Source organism: Aspergillus brasiliensis (assembly GCF_001889945.1).
Source record: "Aspergillus brasiliensis CBS 101740 unplaced genomic scaffold ASPBRscaffold_14, whole genome shotgun sequence".
NCBI lineage: Eukaryota > Fungi > Ascomycota > Eurotiomycetes > Eurotiales > Aspergillaceae > Aspergillus > Aspergillus brasiliensis.
In genome coordinates this window covers 56,658-74,033 of record NW_027137455.1, presented here as the reverse complement: position 1 = coordinate 74,033, position 17,376 = coordinate 56,658, and the positions used below count along the sequence as shown (strand labels likewise).

The following is a 17,376-nucleotide window of genomic DNA, read 5'->3' as shown; positions in this document are numbered from 1 at the left end:
TATATATTATATAATAAGATTAGAAGAATAGTATTCCACTACTTCAGGTACCCTAAGAATACCCATTTATAGAAGACCTATCCCATATAGCATGCGGTTAATATCTTTCCAGATCCTAGATCTCTATCAGTAAACGCAGATTCTTGGCAGAACCATAACCGAGCATCTCCATACCTGGGAGACCGCGGAAGAGGAAGTTAAAAGAAATATTCTGACATGAATCCAAGCCAAGTTGCTTCATATTCCCAGCCACATTCTGGTAGCCCTCGAGCTGGGCAACAAGCTGCTCACAACCCACAACCCCCTCAAACAGCTTCCGAACGAATGTTGCTCAAGGGGTGTGTGTGAGTTGGCGGCAGGCTTCCTGATTCAGGCACTGTGACCAATAACCTAGTCAAGGATACGGCAAAAGCTATCGAAAAGGTTCAGAAGCCCTTCTATGATCTTAGTGCGATCTTAGACTAGCTAACCTCCATCAAAAGGGTGCAAATGTCTTGAAATCTTGATAGGTCTCTCACATGACGACAGCGTGCATGGTAAGACTGAATGCGATTGTGGCCGTCTGTAACCCTTTAACTAGTACTTTTGGGGCTCGGCTTATGCTAGTGCATCGCCCGGTACATGCTTAAAGGGGGCTGCTGACCCGGCTGGGGGTGACCAGCTGAAGGCTGCGAACTGCGTGGTGGTTCCGGATTGATAACCCTTTGGCAAAGATCGACAGCAACATTGGTCCATTGTTGTATATGGGAACACGAGGTTGGCACTGCCCTGATGGGATCCAATAATATGACATCAGGGTTGCTCGCAGCATACATGGGCCCCGGTGAACTGGCGAGCACCAGCCGAATGCTCCCACCCCTGCGCTGCCAACTTTGGGACTACCTCATTCCATAAACGGCTAACAGTGCTATCACTATGAGAAGTAGATACAGGCATGTGGGGTAACAATGATTTAGAAGCTCGAAGGCCTAGACAGAGGATATAACACTGGAGTGATGCTCCCCCATCGGAGGTGTGTATCGACGCCTGTATCTATACACGTATAAACAAAGTCGTCCCAGGGGATGCGAATCAACTCAAGAATTGGGGCTCAAAATCCCAGATTAGGGGGGAGAGAAGATGGTGGACTGATGACTACAGGGAAGCTCATTGGGCTAATATCAATGAAGCATTGCGAGTCTCTGTGCCACCTCGTGGATTCCCACACTGCGCCAAACCCGAAACATTGTATAATCGCAAGGTAGGTTCCGCTCTAGATAAAATCCAGTTTGCCTCGCCTCATCGGTAAGCTCATCTCCATCGGTCAAGAAAAACAACACTCCTGGCCCGGTGAGAAAGTCTGCGCGGTCAAGAACCACAAAGAAAGTTTGGTAAGGTTCCCTGTTACTGGGGTTATCGCGATTGTACCCCTTTTGGGGGAACTGGCGGGTCGTTTGTCCTGAAGCGGACTGGGAAACGGCCACTCCCACCTCGGGTCGCGATTTCATCAACTCTCGATGAGACGATAGAGTCGCGCTCAATGACCGGTTGGGTGCCGAATAAAACTCGAAGTGTACTGTCGTTCCCTTCGGGAGATTTTCCAGGATCGCGGCAGTAAAAGCGCGCCCGATCGTCTGCAATGTCAAGGGATCCTCGCTGTGGTGAGCGAATGTCACATAGATAATATATCTGAGTTCCGGCTCTGGGGTAGGTATAGCGCCCGACGTCAGGACAACGATCCCCTTGTCAGAGGATGGCTCGACAATAGCAATTTCCAAAGGCAGCGAGTCAGCCCTGCGCTGCCACCCCTCTACAACCTGCGGCGTAGGCGGTTGGACCAACCGGTTGGGGTCACCCTCATCCTCCCCCAGACCGTAATCGTACACATAATCCTCAATCACATCATCACGTTGACTCCGAATGTGAAGGGAGGCCAATTCTCGACGGACATGGAAGATATCCCGGCACTTGCAGACTACAAGCTCCTCCCGTTCCGGCCAAATTTCTTCCCCCCAGCCATCGTCTTCATCTGGCTTGGGAGAAGGCAGATCTACGCGAGCCTTGTGGGGAAAACAGCGATCGAAGTTGACGTACAAAGGCCCAGTTTCCGCCTCGCGGTCGGGGTAACACGGGTACGGGTAGTCGCGGAAGCTGTAGGAGGTAAGGACTAGGATAAATCCCTGGAAATGCGGATCTTCTCTGCTGAGCACAACCTTGGCAATTCCGGGGAAGAGACCATCATCTCGTGATGGGGAGACGTCCTTGCGGTGGAAGATCTCACGCCGTTGATGCTCCACGCACGCGAAGACATCAGTTTGCGGTGTACAATAAATTTCAAATGCCGGCCAGGGTGTTGAAGTGACCTCGCGTGATAAGTATTGGCATATAGCGCTGAGATCATTCTCTCGATTGAGAGGGATAGTTGTATAGACCTGAATTGCGAAGGCTGGATGTATCGCATCAGGTTCCGGCGTGGTTGCTTTGTAGACTAGCAGAGCTGCAGGCTGGCGTGCATAGTCTTTATAATACTGAGCAGTCCATTGATATCGCCTGAACTGTGGGATATTTTTGTTTCTGGCCATTATTATTTTCTGATTGGACGGGAAGGCGGTGGTAGTAGAAGGTGAGAGGAGACTGGCGCTAGAGATATGCTGCCTCACGTGACCATATATAGCTGTCATATAAGCTAACCTAAATCGATATTTAGGAATGGTTCCTATTCCTATAAATAGATTTCGTTGATTCCTCTCATAAATTTCAATATTATAGGGTTGTCTAGGTCTATGTCATAGTGGTTTCCAGGCTTCTATATTCTTCTGAGAGTCCTATGGTTGTCTTATCTAGTATAAACTAGCTTATGAAAACACGAAGAAGAATTCAAAACCAGATCCTATACCAGAAGCTTGCCTCATCCATCAACAATAGCCAGTATTTCCAGTCCTTTCAATCTAGCTTGGCCTCTATGTTACAGCTAACGCCAGTAAAAATCTATGCCGGCCACATTGTACCATATCATGCAAATAGGGAATAGACATGAAAGGGATATTCTGAGCACAACAGAATAAAAGGTTCCAAGCTTATTGTTCACCGGAACAACCCTCCACTCGTTGCGCCCGTGAGACAGTAGCAGCTGTCAAAGAACCAGAGAAAGGAGGTTAGAGACAAGATCATTATAATTGAGGCGATTGGCTGAAGTACTGGAGATTAAGGTTTCTAGCTCTCACAAACTGGTTCATTATCGGATTTGACCCACTGGTAAACGAATACAGGCTTGGCATATCAAAACTGCCTAGCATTGACAGCACCATTTTGAGCATTAAACGGACCCTCGATATAGTATAAATGAGGTGTCGCTGTTTCTTAACGGTTCGTCTTGTCCGTCCAACGATATACTTCACAGGAAAGAAAAACAGACATGCCAACTCCAACCAGCCAGGTCTCGTCGCCAATGCCGACCATCACGGCGCCGTGCAAGATAGATACATGTCCTCTTGAATGGGCTCTGGTGCGCTACATGCCCAGCCTTCCAGGGAACGCTCTATACTTGTCTCTCTTCCTTATCATGCTCCTTGTCCAAATCTATCAGGGAGTCCGCTGTCGCACCTGGTCCTACCTCGCCTGCATGACTGGCGGTCTCCTTCTTGAAGTCGTCGGCTACGGTGGACGCCTCATGCTTCACTCAAACCCCTTCAACTTCTCTGCTTTCCTACAGTCAGTAACGATAGTGTATCTTTCTGCACTTGCCACCGTAGCATGCTGATGTATTTAGGTATCTTATTTGTCTTACCATTGGACCTGCATTTATCACCGCAGCCATATACCTGTGTTTTGGCAGGGTCATTATCGTCTATGGCGAGGGATTCTCCAGAATTAAATCTCGAACATATGCCATTTTCTTCGTCAGTTGTGACCTTCTGTGTCTCATTCTCCAGGCCGCAGGCGGAGCCGTCACTGCCACCGCCGGGCGGGATCAGGACGGCCTCCGCCATACCGGGGTCAACATCATGATCACAGGCCTAGCGGCACAGGTTGTATCGCTGGGGGCATTCATGGCACTTGTCATTGATTACATGTGGCGACTGCGCCGACATCGACAGTCACAGCCCTGTATGTTCTCGTCCGGTGGCAGCTGGAAATGGAGAGGGTTTCTCTGTGGTCAGTTCCCTATCCACAAATGACCAGCTACGGAAAGGGTTGTCTAACCAAGTGACATCAGGACTGGGGATTGCAACTTTACTCATATTCATCCGATCGATCTTTCGCACGGCCGAATTGAATGGTGGGTTCAGCAGTGACCTGGCCAACGATGAGATCGCATTCATGATCCTGGAAGGGGCAAGCATGATTGTCGCCTGTGGCAGTATGAGTATATTTCACCCAGGACTCAGTCTCAAAGGCCACTGGAAGGATCCGACGTTTTGGCCGTTGAAGGCCCGACAGGGCGATAGTTTCCCATTGGCTGAGGCTGAACAGGGCCATAGACAGCAGCACAGGTTATAGATGGTGGAGACTTTTACCTAAAGTGGGAAGTGGTCAGCGCGGGAAGTGTCAGCCTTGCTTCAGAGGAACTGCGAGACAAACTTTATTGAGACTAGGAGCTGGCTATTTTTATAGCCGCAAAGGATTAGACTATTATTTGAGTCAACCCGATCTTGTCAATCGCCAAGCAGAGTTTGTGCGGTGTCATTGGTCTGATCGTATTTGTCTCCCGAAAGAGGTATAATGCGGGCTAGGATACACCGAGTTTTATCCGATATCCACCCAGGCTATGAATATGGAAAGTCTCCCGTTAGTTTCAGATAGAGTGTAGAACTTTTGATTGCCTCTGCTGCCTCCTATCGATAATCATATTGAAATACCCAAGAGGACCCCTTGAACATGCGCAGAGCCCACACTAAATCCAGAACAGGTTGCCGAACATGCAAGTATGGCGCCTTTACTATCACATGACGCACAAGAGGGTGTGCATCTAATACCACATTCGCTAACTGAATCCCTCTGTATGACTATAGAGCTCGACGAATACGATGCGACGAGACATGGCCCTCCTGCAAACGATGTACAACCACAGGTCGTCGCTGTGATGGCCCTTCACTTGCACAGACTCGCCCCGTCGCAATCTTATTCGCCCAAGCATATACATTGACATCCACCAGGAGAATACGACAACTCCCCAGGTCATGGGAGGAAAGCGAACAAGACGCTCGATATGTGCAATATTTTATCGAGTGTCTCTCCCAGGACACGCCCGGTTGTAGCAGCGAATACTCGCGCTGGCGACCTCTGATGATACAGGCCATGCATCAGGAGGTCGCTATTCGCCGAAGCGTTGTCGCTCTTAGCGCGATTATGCAGGAACGAATGGAGCAAGGATCAATGCCGATACATGGGTTTGATATGGCTCCTCGGAGCGGAAGGTATCTTTTCGGGCTGAAGAAGTACGGCAAGGCGTTGACTTCTTTGCAAGAACTGGTCAAGGATATGGGAAATGACAGATACCTCACCCAGGTGGTCCTCCTCTGCGGGATCATCTGTATTTGGTTTGAGATTCTTGTCCGTGATTATCTTGCTGGCTTGAGCCAACTGGAGGTGTGTTTGAAGATCGTTCTCAATGCAGGCTCGTTGGGAACCGTTGACGCCGACATCCAAAGAGCATATGCGCGAATGGACATGCAAGCATCGTTGTACGTCGGTATTCGCGCCCCAGTGACAGTCCCCAAAGACATTTCCCCGATCCCCTACGTCTTTGACTCGTTCAACCGAGCCGAAATTTGCCTAATGGAGGAGTACGCTCGAGTCGTCCACCTTTTCCGTACCAGCTTCCACCGTATCCATCGAGAAGGCAACGTTCCGCTGGAGCTTGTTGCGTACACACAGACCTTGCAGAAGCGGCTGGAGCTCTGGAAGTCAGCATTCGGGTATTCCTATTCCTGTCAGAAAGCGCAGGGCAGTCCGCAGACTTCTGCGCGCGCTTCGATTCTCCTTATGCAGTATTACGTTGCGCTGATAACCGCATCTACATCCGTCTACGTCGAGCAAACCCTATATGACAGGTTCTTGTATGCGTTTAAGCAGATTGTTTCCCTGGCGAAATCATCTAACGCCTGCCAAGAAAGTACTGCTGCACCGTCACTTTTTGGCGTTCCCACGAAGATGGGCGCCGTTTATCCGCTGTATTATGTCGCGACCCATTGTCGAGACTCAGCGGTCCGTCAAGACGCTATCGACCTGTTGTCCTCGGCGCCGGATCCAGATGTGGTTTGGGAGGCACCAATATTGGCGGCGGTGTCGCGAAGAGCGAAGGAAATTGAGGAGTTGGGACTAGGCAGCAATCAGCCGATCCCTGAGTTCAAGAGGCTTCATGGCCTCGGCTGGGCAATTGATTATGAAAATCGTCAGGTGCGGGTGGATTTCCGTAGACGACCCAATGGAATGGACGGGGAGTGGGATGAATGGACGGAATGCTTAAGCTGGTAGAGAAAAGGGAGATATATCCTGTAATATCATTGTAATTTGAAAAGCAGAAAAAGAAAAATGCGCGGAGATTTACTTTTTGAAGAAATATAGATTTTTAATATTTTTAGACAAAAGCCTATCAGTATCCATATAAGTTTAGGCAATAGGTAATTCAAAGCCATCAGAAGCAGAAAGGCGATGGTTGTGTCTCTGTGCAAGGCATCTGAGAACTTGGTATGTAATTTCTTGGACCGTCATTTAAGTAAATAATATAGTAGTCATAACCGAAAGAACTCAATATTGAAAGTGAAGTTGCAAGTACCATATCCGTAACTGTTTGCATATGTTGAAGGACAGGAAAGAGGACGAAAGGAAGGATTATAAAGACCAGGGAAGACCGAATTCATGCCACCATGCATTGTCAGGCTCCTATGACATGCTGTTTGCCCTCCTGGCGCGATATGAGTGACGCACTCCCGTATCATGTTTGATGGAGTCGTCAGTGAGCCCATCCCGCAAATCTCAAATATTTGCGGAACTTCCCACTTACCCGCAGAACACGCGTCAAATGGGAGTAGCAGAACTTTTCCTCCTTGAACTGGGCCAGTTGACGGGCGATGGTGATTGCATTCCGGATCTCGCGCCCGTTGATGTCCTCTGCGCCCAGTTCCTCCAAGTGATCCAGCACATCTTCTATGTCTACATTCTCCGCGTCCACCTTTCGCAGTCGGTGCATGAAGTTGCGCCAGATCTTTCGCCGCTGCCCTAGGGTCAGGTTCTCATAGTGAAGGGACAGCTGAATACGAGACTTGAATGCTCTATCAAAGGTCCCCACCCGGTTCGGGGTCAGGATCAGGATCCCGTCATGGTATTCGAGGGCTCGTAAAAAGACCGAGACAACGGCATTGCGATTAAGGTCACGAACATCTCGGTCCTCCAGGAAAACATCTTCTTCGTCCAGAAGGACCACTACCATACCGAACACTTAGTTTACTTACCAGTGACAGATGGGAATATTGGGCGGGCGAAGACTACCTACCACAGTCCCAAAGCTTTGCAAGGTGGGATGCAGCTTGAAGGTATTTTTCCACTTTCGTAGCCTCAATGCCTACGTCACCACAAGTGATTCGAAACAGCGGCTTTTGGGCGAATTCGGCCACCCTTCTGCTGTAAACGTCCTGCCTGTTCCTGGTGCGCCATGGAGAAGTAAGATGAGGCCATTACCCTTGCCACTTATGGAGTCAGTAGGCTTTTGCGACGCTATCTGCCTTGTAACCAATGCTTGGACTAATTCTTTGATCTCCTCGTCCACTACTAGATCCTGAAAAGCCTGCTTGTTCCAGTTAATGTCATATATGTAATCAATGTGAAGGTCAGCTGGAAATAAGGACAATTAGTGGACAGCTTGCCTGTAGATTTCAGAGTACTAAAAAGATCGACGGGTCAGCGTACACCATGTCTTGTGCAGCATATTATATCCCATGATGGTGGGCGGGAATAACAGCAAATATTGCCCTTGGGGAGGCTCATCTCGGGCCATTTCCCGTCTGTTGATGTCAGCTGGAAGATGTGAGCGATATCTGGTAGTATCTGGGTGTAACTTTATGTAGTTGAAATATCGACATCATAGCGAGCCTCTGTCTGCATGGCCGTAAGTGCTGGTCTGACCTTATCTAGTCGTCGGTAAATCAACAACTTGCGCTGTTCAGATTCTCTCCCGTAGGCATTCTATATGTGATATATTTTCTGAAGCGGATAGACCAGAATGTTTCCCGTCGACGCTCCAGCGTCGTTCGGTCGTCAGCCGGGAGATGAGATAAGGGGATATAGCGAAGTGATTTGATAGGAACCGTTTCACTTTCGTGCCCAACTTCAAGGTCAAAGGAAAGAGTGCTTTGTGTTCGTTCGAAATTCCCATCAAAGCTCCAATGGATCACTGGAACCCTGAAGTGGTATTGTAGTCGTTTGACTGGCCTCTTGGTCCCTTTCCTACTCGTTTTGTCCTGGTATGATGCTTTATATTCCAGGATCTCTTCTTCATAATTCCGTCGCATTCGGGACTCGGGCTCGGCCCACCCCATAGCGAGGTAGGCCTGGGTTCTTGGACCATCCGAATCTACCAGTACAGCTCCTGGTTGGATAAGATACTGGATTAGGCGACTGGAAATGCTTTGTAACGCTTGCATATTCGAGACCATGGCTAGCATCGATACTCTTATACAAAAGGACAAAGAGCACCTGAGCCTGAGGATCCATGCCGGATCTAGCCTCCTGCACATGGGGTAGTGAGTAAAACATGAATAGATATGGTTCTTTGATATCTTTCCCAGGATCGAAGTCTGGAAAAAAAGAATACAATCCAGGCATCCTGCTCACAAACTGCTTAATAGTATTAATTATAGCTCCTGCCACAACTCTTAGCGTCTGCCGTACTGGAAGAGGCTGTCTGAACACGCCGTCGCTGGATTCTAATAGGGATATATCTCCTGGCGGCTTTGAAATATAGAATCTACAAAAGCAGAGCGCGATCTCTGGATGATGGTCAATGTAATAATCGGTGCTGCGGATGGGATTGCGTGATTGTAAGATGGGAGCTTCGCCGCCTGCTTCCCATCGTGGCCATGCCGACATCTGGTGTAACATTCCAATGGCCTTGAGGAGCTTCTTCAATACGCACGAGCAAGACAATGACGCCGACAATCGTGAAAAGATACCCAGGATAGGCAAGGCACAAGCGATACTCAAACTGTGCCTGGTTGCTCTTCTTGGCCCGCCTTCGCATCCAGAAATCTGAGAGTGGACCACCAAGCTGCTGACCAATGATTGTGCCAATCAACATAGCGATGAACTGCAGACCCAGCTGCTGTGCATCGGAACCGAACTTGGGCGCAAAAAGTGCCGGGACCTCTATCACAATCTAAATGGCGCTGAGTGAGAAAATCATGGCATAGGAAATCACCGGGACCAAGATGTATGCATGCTTAACCATAGACAGAGGATGGACAAGGTCGTAGAGCCTCAACGGGGTCGGGTCAATCCGGGAAAAGGAAAAGCACCTTTGCTTGAAGTTGGGCTCATGGTAGTCACCATTGCGATAGATGTAGCGAGTCTCGCGTCCGAGAAAGATGAATAAAATAAGTTGAACACCATTAATCTGAACTGAACATCATTACAGGACAGACGTGGCGGCACGAAAACACTCATAATTGCCAGGATCCAATAGATCCACCGGTATGGAAGAGGTTGCTCAACGAAACCCATCATGAGTCCTGGGACGCGAGCTCCCAAGGTGATGTGAAGTGTCCAGATGCCCATATATCGGGCCCGCTCGTGTCCGAAGAAGGTCTCGGCCACCGCAGCACTGTCAATACCGAGTGGAGGACTTATGAAGAAAGCAGCTAGAGCTCTGCATGCAGCCATTGATCCATAATTTGGACTCCTCGCACACCCGATGTTGCAGACCAGGGTACAAATCAAGGACAAGACGAAGATTGGTCGACGACCCCAACGACTGGACAGCGGTCTCCAAAAGAGAGGTGCTCCACCCAGGATGGCGATTTGAAGAGATGTCAGGTAGCTGATATCTTCCACAGGTTTACCAAGGTCGGCTGCCATAACAGTGTATGCTGGGATTATAGCTGCGGCGATAAAAGTAGCCATCATGGCATGAAATCCAACAAGTATCAAGTTGGTTACTTTCTGATCGTAAAATCACTCCACTCTTGCCGCTGAATTCTCGGTAAGTGAAGGACAACCGAGGGATACCTCCCATATAGGCCAATTGTATGGATCGGCATCGCCAAAGGCAGGAATCGGGTCAAGGTCAAGCCTTCCATGACGCTTGATAAGATACTCTTGATGTTCAGGTGATAGGCTACCGACTTGGACGTTTTCGATATACGTAGCCTCTGTGAATTCTTCCAAGAGGTTGGACTTGGCTTCAGAAAGCATCTTGGGCAGAGTCCTTCAAAGACATCATAGTGAGAATAACTGATCGCGAAAAAAAAAAAAAAAAAAAAGAGGGCTAACTTATTCACATTTAATGGCAGAGAAACATGATCCGGAGCAATGGTGCTCCGAGCTGCCTGCGGAACTCCTTCCGATGAGAAGGATTCGATCAACCTGCTGGAAGATTTTCTGACATCTGAGGCTCTTTGAAGTTCATGAAGGCCATAGACGAATAGACGGATAAAGGTTCTGTGTGGAAAACCACTCCGCATTTTACTAACGTAGTGTACTAATGTACATACATATACTATATTCAATTATCCATAGGTTTGAATAAATCTTTGTGATACATTTGCTCAGATGAGTGACAGGATCTAGGAGGAGCGATGCTCTATGCCGGCTGTTGAGTAATATTGCAGATGCAACATAAATCGGTATTCCTCATACACACCAAGGTAGCGATCATAAAACGACGGATGAGGATCTTCCTTACTAAACTATCTGTAATTTGTGTCTGTATAAATATTCCCATCTGAATATTTTTAGACACCTTTTGTGCCCTCTCATCCGGAACCGCTTTTGGGCAGGGACAGCGCTAGGCAGAGGGTTGAGTGGCGTAACGAGCAATTTAGGTCACCGAAGCTATATATATATACATATAAACGGACCCAGCGAATCTCCACTAGTACATTGAAAGCTTTGCTATATCCACCGTACGAGGGCTCCGTTATGGAGGGGTTCAACGAGTTATTTAGACTATCTAAAGTAGTTAATACTGAACCTGTACAGCGTTGAGTTCAAACAGTGTCTGCCAAGGCGTAGCTCGGTAAGGAGGTTTCGCTAAAGATGCACTCAGTAAGCATCTTAGAGAAGCTACTTATTAATGTTCTATTAATATAATACATATATCAATTGCCACGTTGCTCAAAGTGCCACTTCAGCCTCGATAACCGCCTGTGCGGCTAAAGGCGACCGCCAGACCTTGACGACCCGATATCCCGCCGAGGATAGCAAAGTCCGCCACTGCGTCTCGGTGCGCTCCAAGCCAGCCACCATGGCCATCATAGTCAAATCGTACGAGGTGGCATGCGGATGAGCATCTTTCTCCGGCACTACATGGTCGTGCACGAGCAGCTTACTATAACCGGGCATCAGCGCGTCGCGGAGCATCAACAGAATCTTTCGCGCCGGTTCATCCGACCAGTCATGCAGAATGCCGTGCAGATAGTAGACGCGGGATTCTGTAGTGTCATCATTAGTCCATCAGTTCGGTTCGATTTCTTCTGCTCCCCTTGCCATGGTGTCTTACTTGTGACCGGTTGTGGCTGGAAGAAATCGTGCACCATTTTGTTCACAGGATCCGGGCATTTGGCGAGGTCAACCACTGCGGCCCGGTCCTGAAGGTAGAGTCGGTGCGCAGTCTCCGGATACACCTGGCGGAACTTCTCGACGTCGTGGCCGATGTTTCCTCCGACATCAACCACCAGCGGTAGATCGGGGTTCGATCCGCCTATAAAGTGCTCGCCTGGGATGATGTCTAGCCAGCTGGCTTGATGAGCCATCACCCCACCCATGGCATGGTTGAATGATTCCCCTTCGCGCGGGTGGCTGGTAAAATATTCGAACAGGTCGCCCTGGTAGTTCTTTGCATATTGAAAAATCCCATCTTTAGGGTCGGTGGGGTTCCGATAGTTGGTCTTCTGTAGGAACCCAGGAGTGCTGTGAAAAACGGGGATGCCGAAGTCATACCTGATTCTTCGGTGTGAGCCAAGGTGAACGAACAGAAAAATGAACATGAGAGTTGCACATGCAGCCACACACTTACAGGTAATTGATCCACTCCCCGAAAACGGGCTGCAGAAGAGCGAGAGAGAAACTCGTTGGCTTAAATGTTCCGGCTGTGGGCTCAGCTAGGACGTGGTTTACAGCCAGATGACGGAGGATGCGGCCTGCTCAGTGCACCGTTTAGTTTCAATGTTAAGTATCTGGGAAAGCTTTATATTATATAATGGGCGCCACCAACTGACCGAAGAGGTCAGGATTGCAGTGGACCAGAGCAGCCAACTCCTCACTGCTTTGCACTGCGTCGCCTTGCTCATGCCATTTTTCGAATAGCTGCAGGTCCTTGACTACCTTCAAGCTGGCCCACAGTGCCGGCTATAATTTCCCCGCTATTAGTTAGTCTTCCCAACGGCGGAAGGGATGTCACCGGGGGGAACTTGCCTCGTTCATACACATTCTCGCGATCCTCTCCCACGGGGTCTCGAGGCGGCTGACCAGCGCATACGCAGCCAAGAGGGCTTTGCTGCGATCACCATCCGTGGCGAAAGTGTCAGCACTAATCGAGTTCAACGTCTCGAGGACCACGTTAATAAGATCGGTAGGTCGGGTCATGGTGGAAGATGATGTTGTTCAAGCAATTGTGGGCAAACAAGGGAATGTGCTGTGATGTCCACTACCGCTCTTAGAGGAGGAATTGTCTCATGATGCTGCACATTCTTGAGCCAATAGAGAGTATTTAACTTATTTCTACTCTGCATAGTATCTCTCGCCGATGAGTGAAAGGTCTTGGCAAGTAAGTGTGGTGGTGGTGGGGTATCTGCATAAGAAATATCCTTTGATTTTGTGATGGTGGGGAAATTAGCCCACCCTATTTCACCATCTAATAATAATATATCATTATTGAACTGTCGTGTCTCAACAACAGTAGACTGTAGAGCTCTTAGAGTCTGTAAATACTCTAAAATAGGCACCATAAATCTACATACAAGTATACTTTCTATATCTATTCCTTCATTTTGTTTCTTATCATAGTAATACTAGTGAAGCCTGTAATTTATCCGAGTATATAGAATATAGAACTCAACAACTGAAATATTCGGGAAAAAATGACTAAAAGCGCTTAACAGCCTATGTGGTATTTACTAGATACGAACTTATAATAATAGATCTTACTAGAATTGGTAAGATATCTTATTCTGATTATTTATCCTGTATGTATGGTAATACAGGGTGGGCGATTCAACCGGGAAGTACGTTGCGTAGTTACCAAACGTTAGTTATTATATAATCTTACCAAAACTGCAGGGAATCACAATCACCCGGGTTCCAGCTAAGAGAGACCCAAAGAGTTCAATGGGACCGATTGGAGTGTCACCGGCCTTAACAATTTCTCCTCGTGCTGTTGGCGTGTTGCAGCTTACGTTAACTAAAAACTAGTTAACTATACTAGGTGATTAGCTAAGCAGAAGGCGAGCCGCCCTTTCCGGACTTCCCAAATGACCTCGTCCTGACTCAACACAAACGATTTGAAGCTAACCCTTACTCCTGCTGCAGCAGGACGACTTTCTTACTGGCGAGGCTGGGCTATACGAACTTCAACATAAAACGGAACAATATGAGTGGAACAGGAGATGGGGCTGCATACAACTCGAACCCAGATATCGCAACACATGACAGTCGCGAGCATCGGCCACCCGTGAGACGTCGAAAGACGCGGCTAGCGTGTAATAATTGCCGCGAACATAAGACACGATGCGATGGACGTACACCAGCTTGCTCCAGATGTGCAAACAGAGGTCTAGGTCAAAGCTGTATCTATGAGAAGGGCTCGCTCAGAACCCAGAGGTACGGCTCTTCAATTTCATGGTTGTGCTTATTTCGATTGATGATATAGCTGATACTCGCAGATACGTTTTGACCTTGGAAGATCGTGTAAGAGAGCTCCAAAGGAGCAACCAGCGCGGGTCTCATCGAAGATCGAGCGGAGACATATACCCGGGTTTAATCAGTCAGTTAACCTGTTTGTGTAGACCTTAATATGCCTAAAATTATTACTGGTACTTACGTTTTTGATACATTAAGCTGGAAGAAGATTGAATCGCAACACCCCCCCAAGCAATGCTGTAGATCATCTGGTCGTTTCTACACCTCCGCCGTCCGACCGATATTTTGACACCCAGCTTTTGCCGCAACAAGATTCATTGCCAACATCTCAGAACAACTTCATTTGCACTGATGCAACGGTAATCGTACCGTCACCGGAGACTGACTCAGCGTATGCTTCTGGAACTTCGTCAGTGATGGGTCTCGTTCAGTCGATGATGCGAGCAGCCGGAACAAGCAATCAGGGCAACTATGAACCTCGGTTGGATTTTGGCCACAATATGGAATCTTCGTCCGGATCAAAGCGTGTCCGAAGGACGCTGGGGGATTCTCATGATCTGGATGTAGACCTTCCTTCGTTACCACCACGACGCGTGGCCGACAACTTGATGAAGTGCTTCTGGGATTCCACGCATCCAATATTCCCTATACTTCACAAGCCCACATTCGTCGCTTCTTATGAACTTTTGTGGGTATCTCACGACGATCAAGCCTCATTACCCGAATCTGGGACAACAGAGGATCCTATATTTCTGGCAACGTTGAATGCTGTATTTGCCATCGGCTGTCACTTTAGTGACATAGTGGCTCCCGCCAAAAGGGCAACCTTGGCGGATCAGTTCTACCAAAAATCTAGGAAGTTCTACCAAGTTGATGTTTTGGATCTTGCGTCACTTTCTACTGTGCAGATGCTCCTTCTTACTGGCCTCTATCTCCAATCGACAACATACGCAAGCCGATGCTGGAATATATTTGGCCTAGCAATAAGGAGCGCGTATGATATCGGTATCCACATCGACAGTCCAATATCGGCGTCAAGGGGACCACTTGAGCGAGAAATGAGACGCAGAGTATGGCATAATTGTGTAATATTTGACAGGTTGGTTATTACGTGATGCACCCTTGGAATGAATGTCGATTGAACTGACAGGTACATCAATTCACTCTTAGATTACTTGGGCTTACCTTCGGTCGGCCAAGCATGATATCCAGCAAATCGAGCGTTCCAGCCCCGTTAATGGTCGATGATGCATACTTACTGGAAAGTGGCGAAGACAACCAGTTGAGGCAACTTCAATCTCGCAACGGATTTTTCATATACTCTATCCAGCTCTTCGACATCTTGGACGACATCATATCCAAGGTGTATGATCATGGCGGGGTTGCAACAGCTTCGAATGTCAATAACATTTGGGGTTCGAGGCAGCGCTTGGAAGACATCTTAAAACTTAACTCCGCCCTAGATGACCTAGAAGCGTCCGTTCCGAGTAATCTCAGATCAGGTTGCACGGCCGAAGTTGACAGAGACTCGAGGAACACTGGGGAAAACCTGCAAGCTAGGGTGTTCTATTCCAGGTTAGTGATCTACAACTTCCGCATGAATAACAAACACTTCTGCCCTCATAAGCATTTCTACAGGCCTAAACTAATCACTACCAGGTTTCTGTATATTCGGATTTTGCTCTTAAGACCCGTTCTCCTTTCTGCGGCACAAAATCGAACCACGCTTTCAGAGGGTGCGGATAATCGAAAATGTCTTAGGTTGGAGGACAGCTTCGCACTAGATGCCTGCAGATTATGTGTGTCGACGGTTCACACCCTTATAGCCCATCTTGACGAAAGCCTCGCGGACGTTTTCAGAAGCCCGGGCTGGCGAACAGTTCATTGTTAGTTATTAGCAGGCTTTCCGGACTATACCGGTGGACTGCCAGTCCAACTCTGTTGTCTGTTCATCACTGATTTGTCTATAGATGCATTCGTCTGCGCCATAGTTCTTCTTATCTCTCGTCTATGCCCTATTCCTGGTAACGAGTTCAGCGGCTCCTCGCTTGAAGACTCAGTGTCTCGGTGCATTAGGATACTTGAACATCATAGCGTGCAAGTTCAATCTGCCACTCAGGCTATGAAAGTCATTGAAGCACTGCGATGCCGTGTTGCAGCCATGAATGAAAATGGTAAGCTCGAGTCCTCTATTCATTTCTTGCCCTAATTTCGGATTAAAAACTGAAGGACCGACTTTGCATCAATGCAATGAAGGAGTGGATTCCAATCCCCTGTCAAGCCAAGACGACCACATATTAAACCTGAATTCGCCTGATGCCTTTTCTCAATTTCATGGAGACGCTACAAATCCTCTGAGCGAAGCTTGGCTTACGGAGCATATTGGGGACATAAACTGTTGGAACATTTTTTGATAGCTTTGTTAATTGGACGGAAGGAAGGCGCTGATGATATACGCCGAGCTTACGCTCAGGCAGCTTTCGTGGGCCACGACAGCGGAAGATCGTAGACCATCCAGTATTAGAAATCGTGTATTATAACTGATTTCTAATTACTGCATCCAACTTGTTTACTCTAGATGAAGCGCACTCGCACACAGTACGTGAAGAGGTATTACGAATAGATAATTTAGACCGTCGAGGTCTGGCGAAGTTGGACTGAGGAACATCATTTCCGGATCGGGATGATGGGTTTTCACGTCGGTTATCAGAGCGTGCATCAGAACGCTTCTCCCACGTTCCTAGATCGTTTTCTACTTTTCTCTCTAGCTTCGATACTTTAGTCAGTTGGCACCGAATCAATCTATCCCTTTCGATTGGGTCGTACCAAAGTGGCAGACTTGAAATCTTGAAGCATCTTAAGCAGCTTATCACTCGCATCTTCACCGCGTCTATCGGCCTGTGGTACCATCAGAGATTGTTGGAGAGCAAGAAGAATGGTACTGCGGGAATCAGGCAAGACAGACTACTCGTTGTCGGAGCCTTTGACAAATCTGACACTTCAACACGCTCGGCAGAGTGCTCGAGGCAGTAATGGCCAGACGGCTTTTTTATTTCGCTGAAAATCACGAACATCTCCCGGACACCAAAATCTGGCGATTCGGCGGGCGGCCGGGGAAAAGCCCGCCAAACAAGCCTTACTGATCATGTCGAACGCTATCGGCTGGGCACTGAACCGAAATACTTAACCAGTGTATATGAAACTTAGTTATACAAAATGTTCCTGCTTACCTGAATCTTTCAAACCTATATGTTACTTAAGATTCACTAGTGCTAAATAAAGGCGCAGGCAGATGCAACACATCTATATTTCTGAGATAATACCCTT

The 17,376-nt window shown here is 48.0% G+C and overlaps 8 protein-coding genes across 8 annotated transcripts; 4 read left to right on the top strand and 4 right to left on the bottom strand.

Annotated features, from left to right (window-relative positions):
• Window positions 1-719: 719 nt before the first annotated feature.
• ASPBRDRAFT_47317 (uncharacterized protein) lies at window positions 720-2,562 on the bottom strand (the record flags this gene model as incomplete). The annotated part of the gene is made up of 1 exon (XM_067625831.1): window positions 720-2,562. A coding segment is annotated over one exon (1,402 nt), but the record flags the coding sequence as incomplete, so codon positions are not given.
• An 832-nt stretch (window positions 2,563-3,394) lies between these two features.
• Window positions 3,395-4,479, top strand: ASPBRDRAFT_199515 (RTA1 domain-containing protein; the record flags this gene model as incomplete). Its single annotated transcript, XM_067621335.1, has 3 exons — window positions 3,395-3,690; window positions 3,749-4,134; window positions 4,196-4,479. The coding sequence occupies 3 exons, from the start codon at window positions 3,395-3,397 to the stop codon at window positions 4,477-4,479; spliced, it is 966 nt and encodes a 321-aa protein (XP_067475062.1).
• A 378-nt stretch (window positions 4,480-4,857) lies between these two features.
• ASPBRDRAFT_134431 (Zn(II)2Cys6 transcription factor domain-containing protein) lies at window positions 4,858-6,456 on the top strand (the record flags this gene model as incomplete). Its single annotated transcript, XM_067618608.1, has 2 exons — window positions 4,858-4,904; window positions 4,992-6,456. The coding sequence occupies 2 exons, from the start codon at window positions 4,858-4,860 to the stop codon at window positions 6,454-6,456; spliced, it is 1,512 nt and encodes a 503-aa protein (XP_067475061.1).
• A 478-nt stretch (window positions 6,457-6,934) lies between these two features.
• Window positions 6,935-7,918, bottom strand: ASPBRDRAFT_660136 (uncharacterized protein; the record flags this gene model as incomplete). The annotated part of the gene is made up of 4 exons (XM_067628634.1): window positions 6,935-7,404; window positions 7,475-7,543; window positions 7,570-7,812; window positions 7,888-7,918. The coding sequence occupies 4 exons, from the start codon at window positions 7,916-7,918 to the stop codon at window positions 6,935-6,937; spliced, it is 813 nt and encodes a 270-aa protein (XP_067475060.1).
• Window positions 7,919-8,977: 1,059 nt separating this feature from the next.
• Window positions 8,978-10,437, bottom strand: ASPBRDRAFT_78057 (uncharacterized protein; the record flags this gene model as incomplete). Its single annotated transcript, XM_067629392.1, has 5 exons — window positions 10,337-10,437; window positions 10,201-10,309; window positions 9,636-10,134; window positions 9,395-9,594; window positions 8,978-9,352 (listed from the first exon to the last, which is right to left on the bottom strand). Exons 1-5 carry the CDS (start codon window positions 10,384-10,386, stop codon window positions 8,978-8,980), a joined length of 1,233 nt encoding a protein of 410 aa, XP_067475059.1. The 5' UTR covers window positions 10,387-10,437.
• Window positions 10,438-11,307: 870 nt separating this feature from the next.
• Window positions 11,308-12,777, bottom strand: ASPBRDRAFT_660129 (uncharacterized protein; the record flags this gene model as incomplete). Its single annotated transcript, XM_067628633.1, has 5 exons — window positions 11,308-11,624; window positions 11,693-12,102; window positions 12,209-12,332; window positions 12,411-12,540; window positions 12,607-12,777. The coding sequence occupies 5 exons, from the start codon at window positions 12,775-12,777 to the stop codon at window positions 11,308-11,310; spliced, it is 1,152 nt and encodes a 383-aa protein (XP_067475058.1).
• Window positions 12,778-13,679: 902 nt separating this feature from the next.
• Window positions 13,680-14,334, top strand: ASPBRDRAFT_324874 (Zn(II)2Cys6 transcription factor domain-containing protein). The gene is made up of 2 exons (XM_067623022.1): window positions 13,680-14,010; window positions 14,073-14,334. The coding sequence occupies exons 1-2, from the start codon at window positions 13,781-13,783 to the stop codon at window positions 14,200-14,202; spliced, it is 360 nt and encodes a 119-aa protein (XP_067475057.1). The 5' UTR covers window positions 13,680-13,780; the 3' UTR covers window positions 14,203-14,334.
• Window positions 14,335-16,438, top strand: ASPBRDRAFT_324883 (fungal specific transcription factor domain-containing protein). Its single transcript, XM_067623023.1, has 4 exons — window positions 14,335-15,148; window positions 15,220-15,624; window positions 15,709-15,935; window positions 16,020-16,438. The coding sequence occupies exons 1-4, from the start codon at window positions 14,466-14,468 to the stop codon at window positions 16,256-16,258; spliced, it is 1,554 nt and encodes a 517-aa protein (XP_067475056.1). The 5' UTR covers window positions 14,335-14,465; the 3' UTR covers window positions 16,259-16,438.
• Window positions 16,439-17,376: the final 938 nt, after the last annotated feature.

Coding starts and splice junctions, on each gene's coding strand:
- ASPBRDRAFT_324883 (XM_067623023.1), top strand. CDS start 14,466: ATGGGTCTCGTTCAGTCGATGATGCGAGCAGCCGGAACAAGCAATCAG. Junction 15,149..15,219: donor AATTGTGTAATATTTGACAG/GTTGGTTATTAC, acceptor ATTCACTCTTAG/ATTACTTGGGCTTACCTTCG. Junction 15,936..16,019: donor GGGCTGGCGAACAGTTCATT/GTTAGTTATTAG, acceptor ATTTGTCTATAG/ATGCATTCGTCTGCGCCATA.
- ASPBRDRAFT_324874 (XM_067623022.1), top strand. CDS start 13,781: ATGAGTGGAACAGGAGATGGGGCTGCATACAACTCGAACCCAGATATC. Junction 14,011..14,072: donor GGCTCGCTCAGAACCCAGAG/GTACGGCTCTTC, acceptor TGATACTCGCAG/ATACGTTTTGACCTTGGAAG.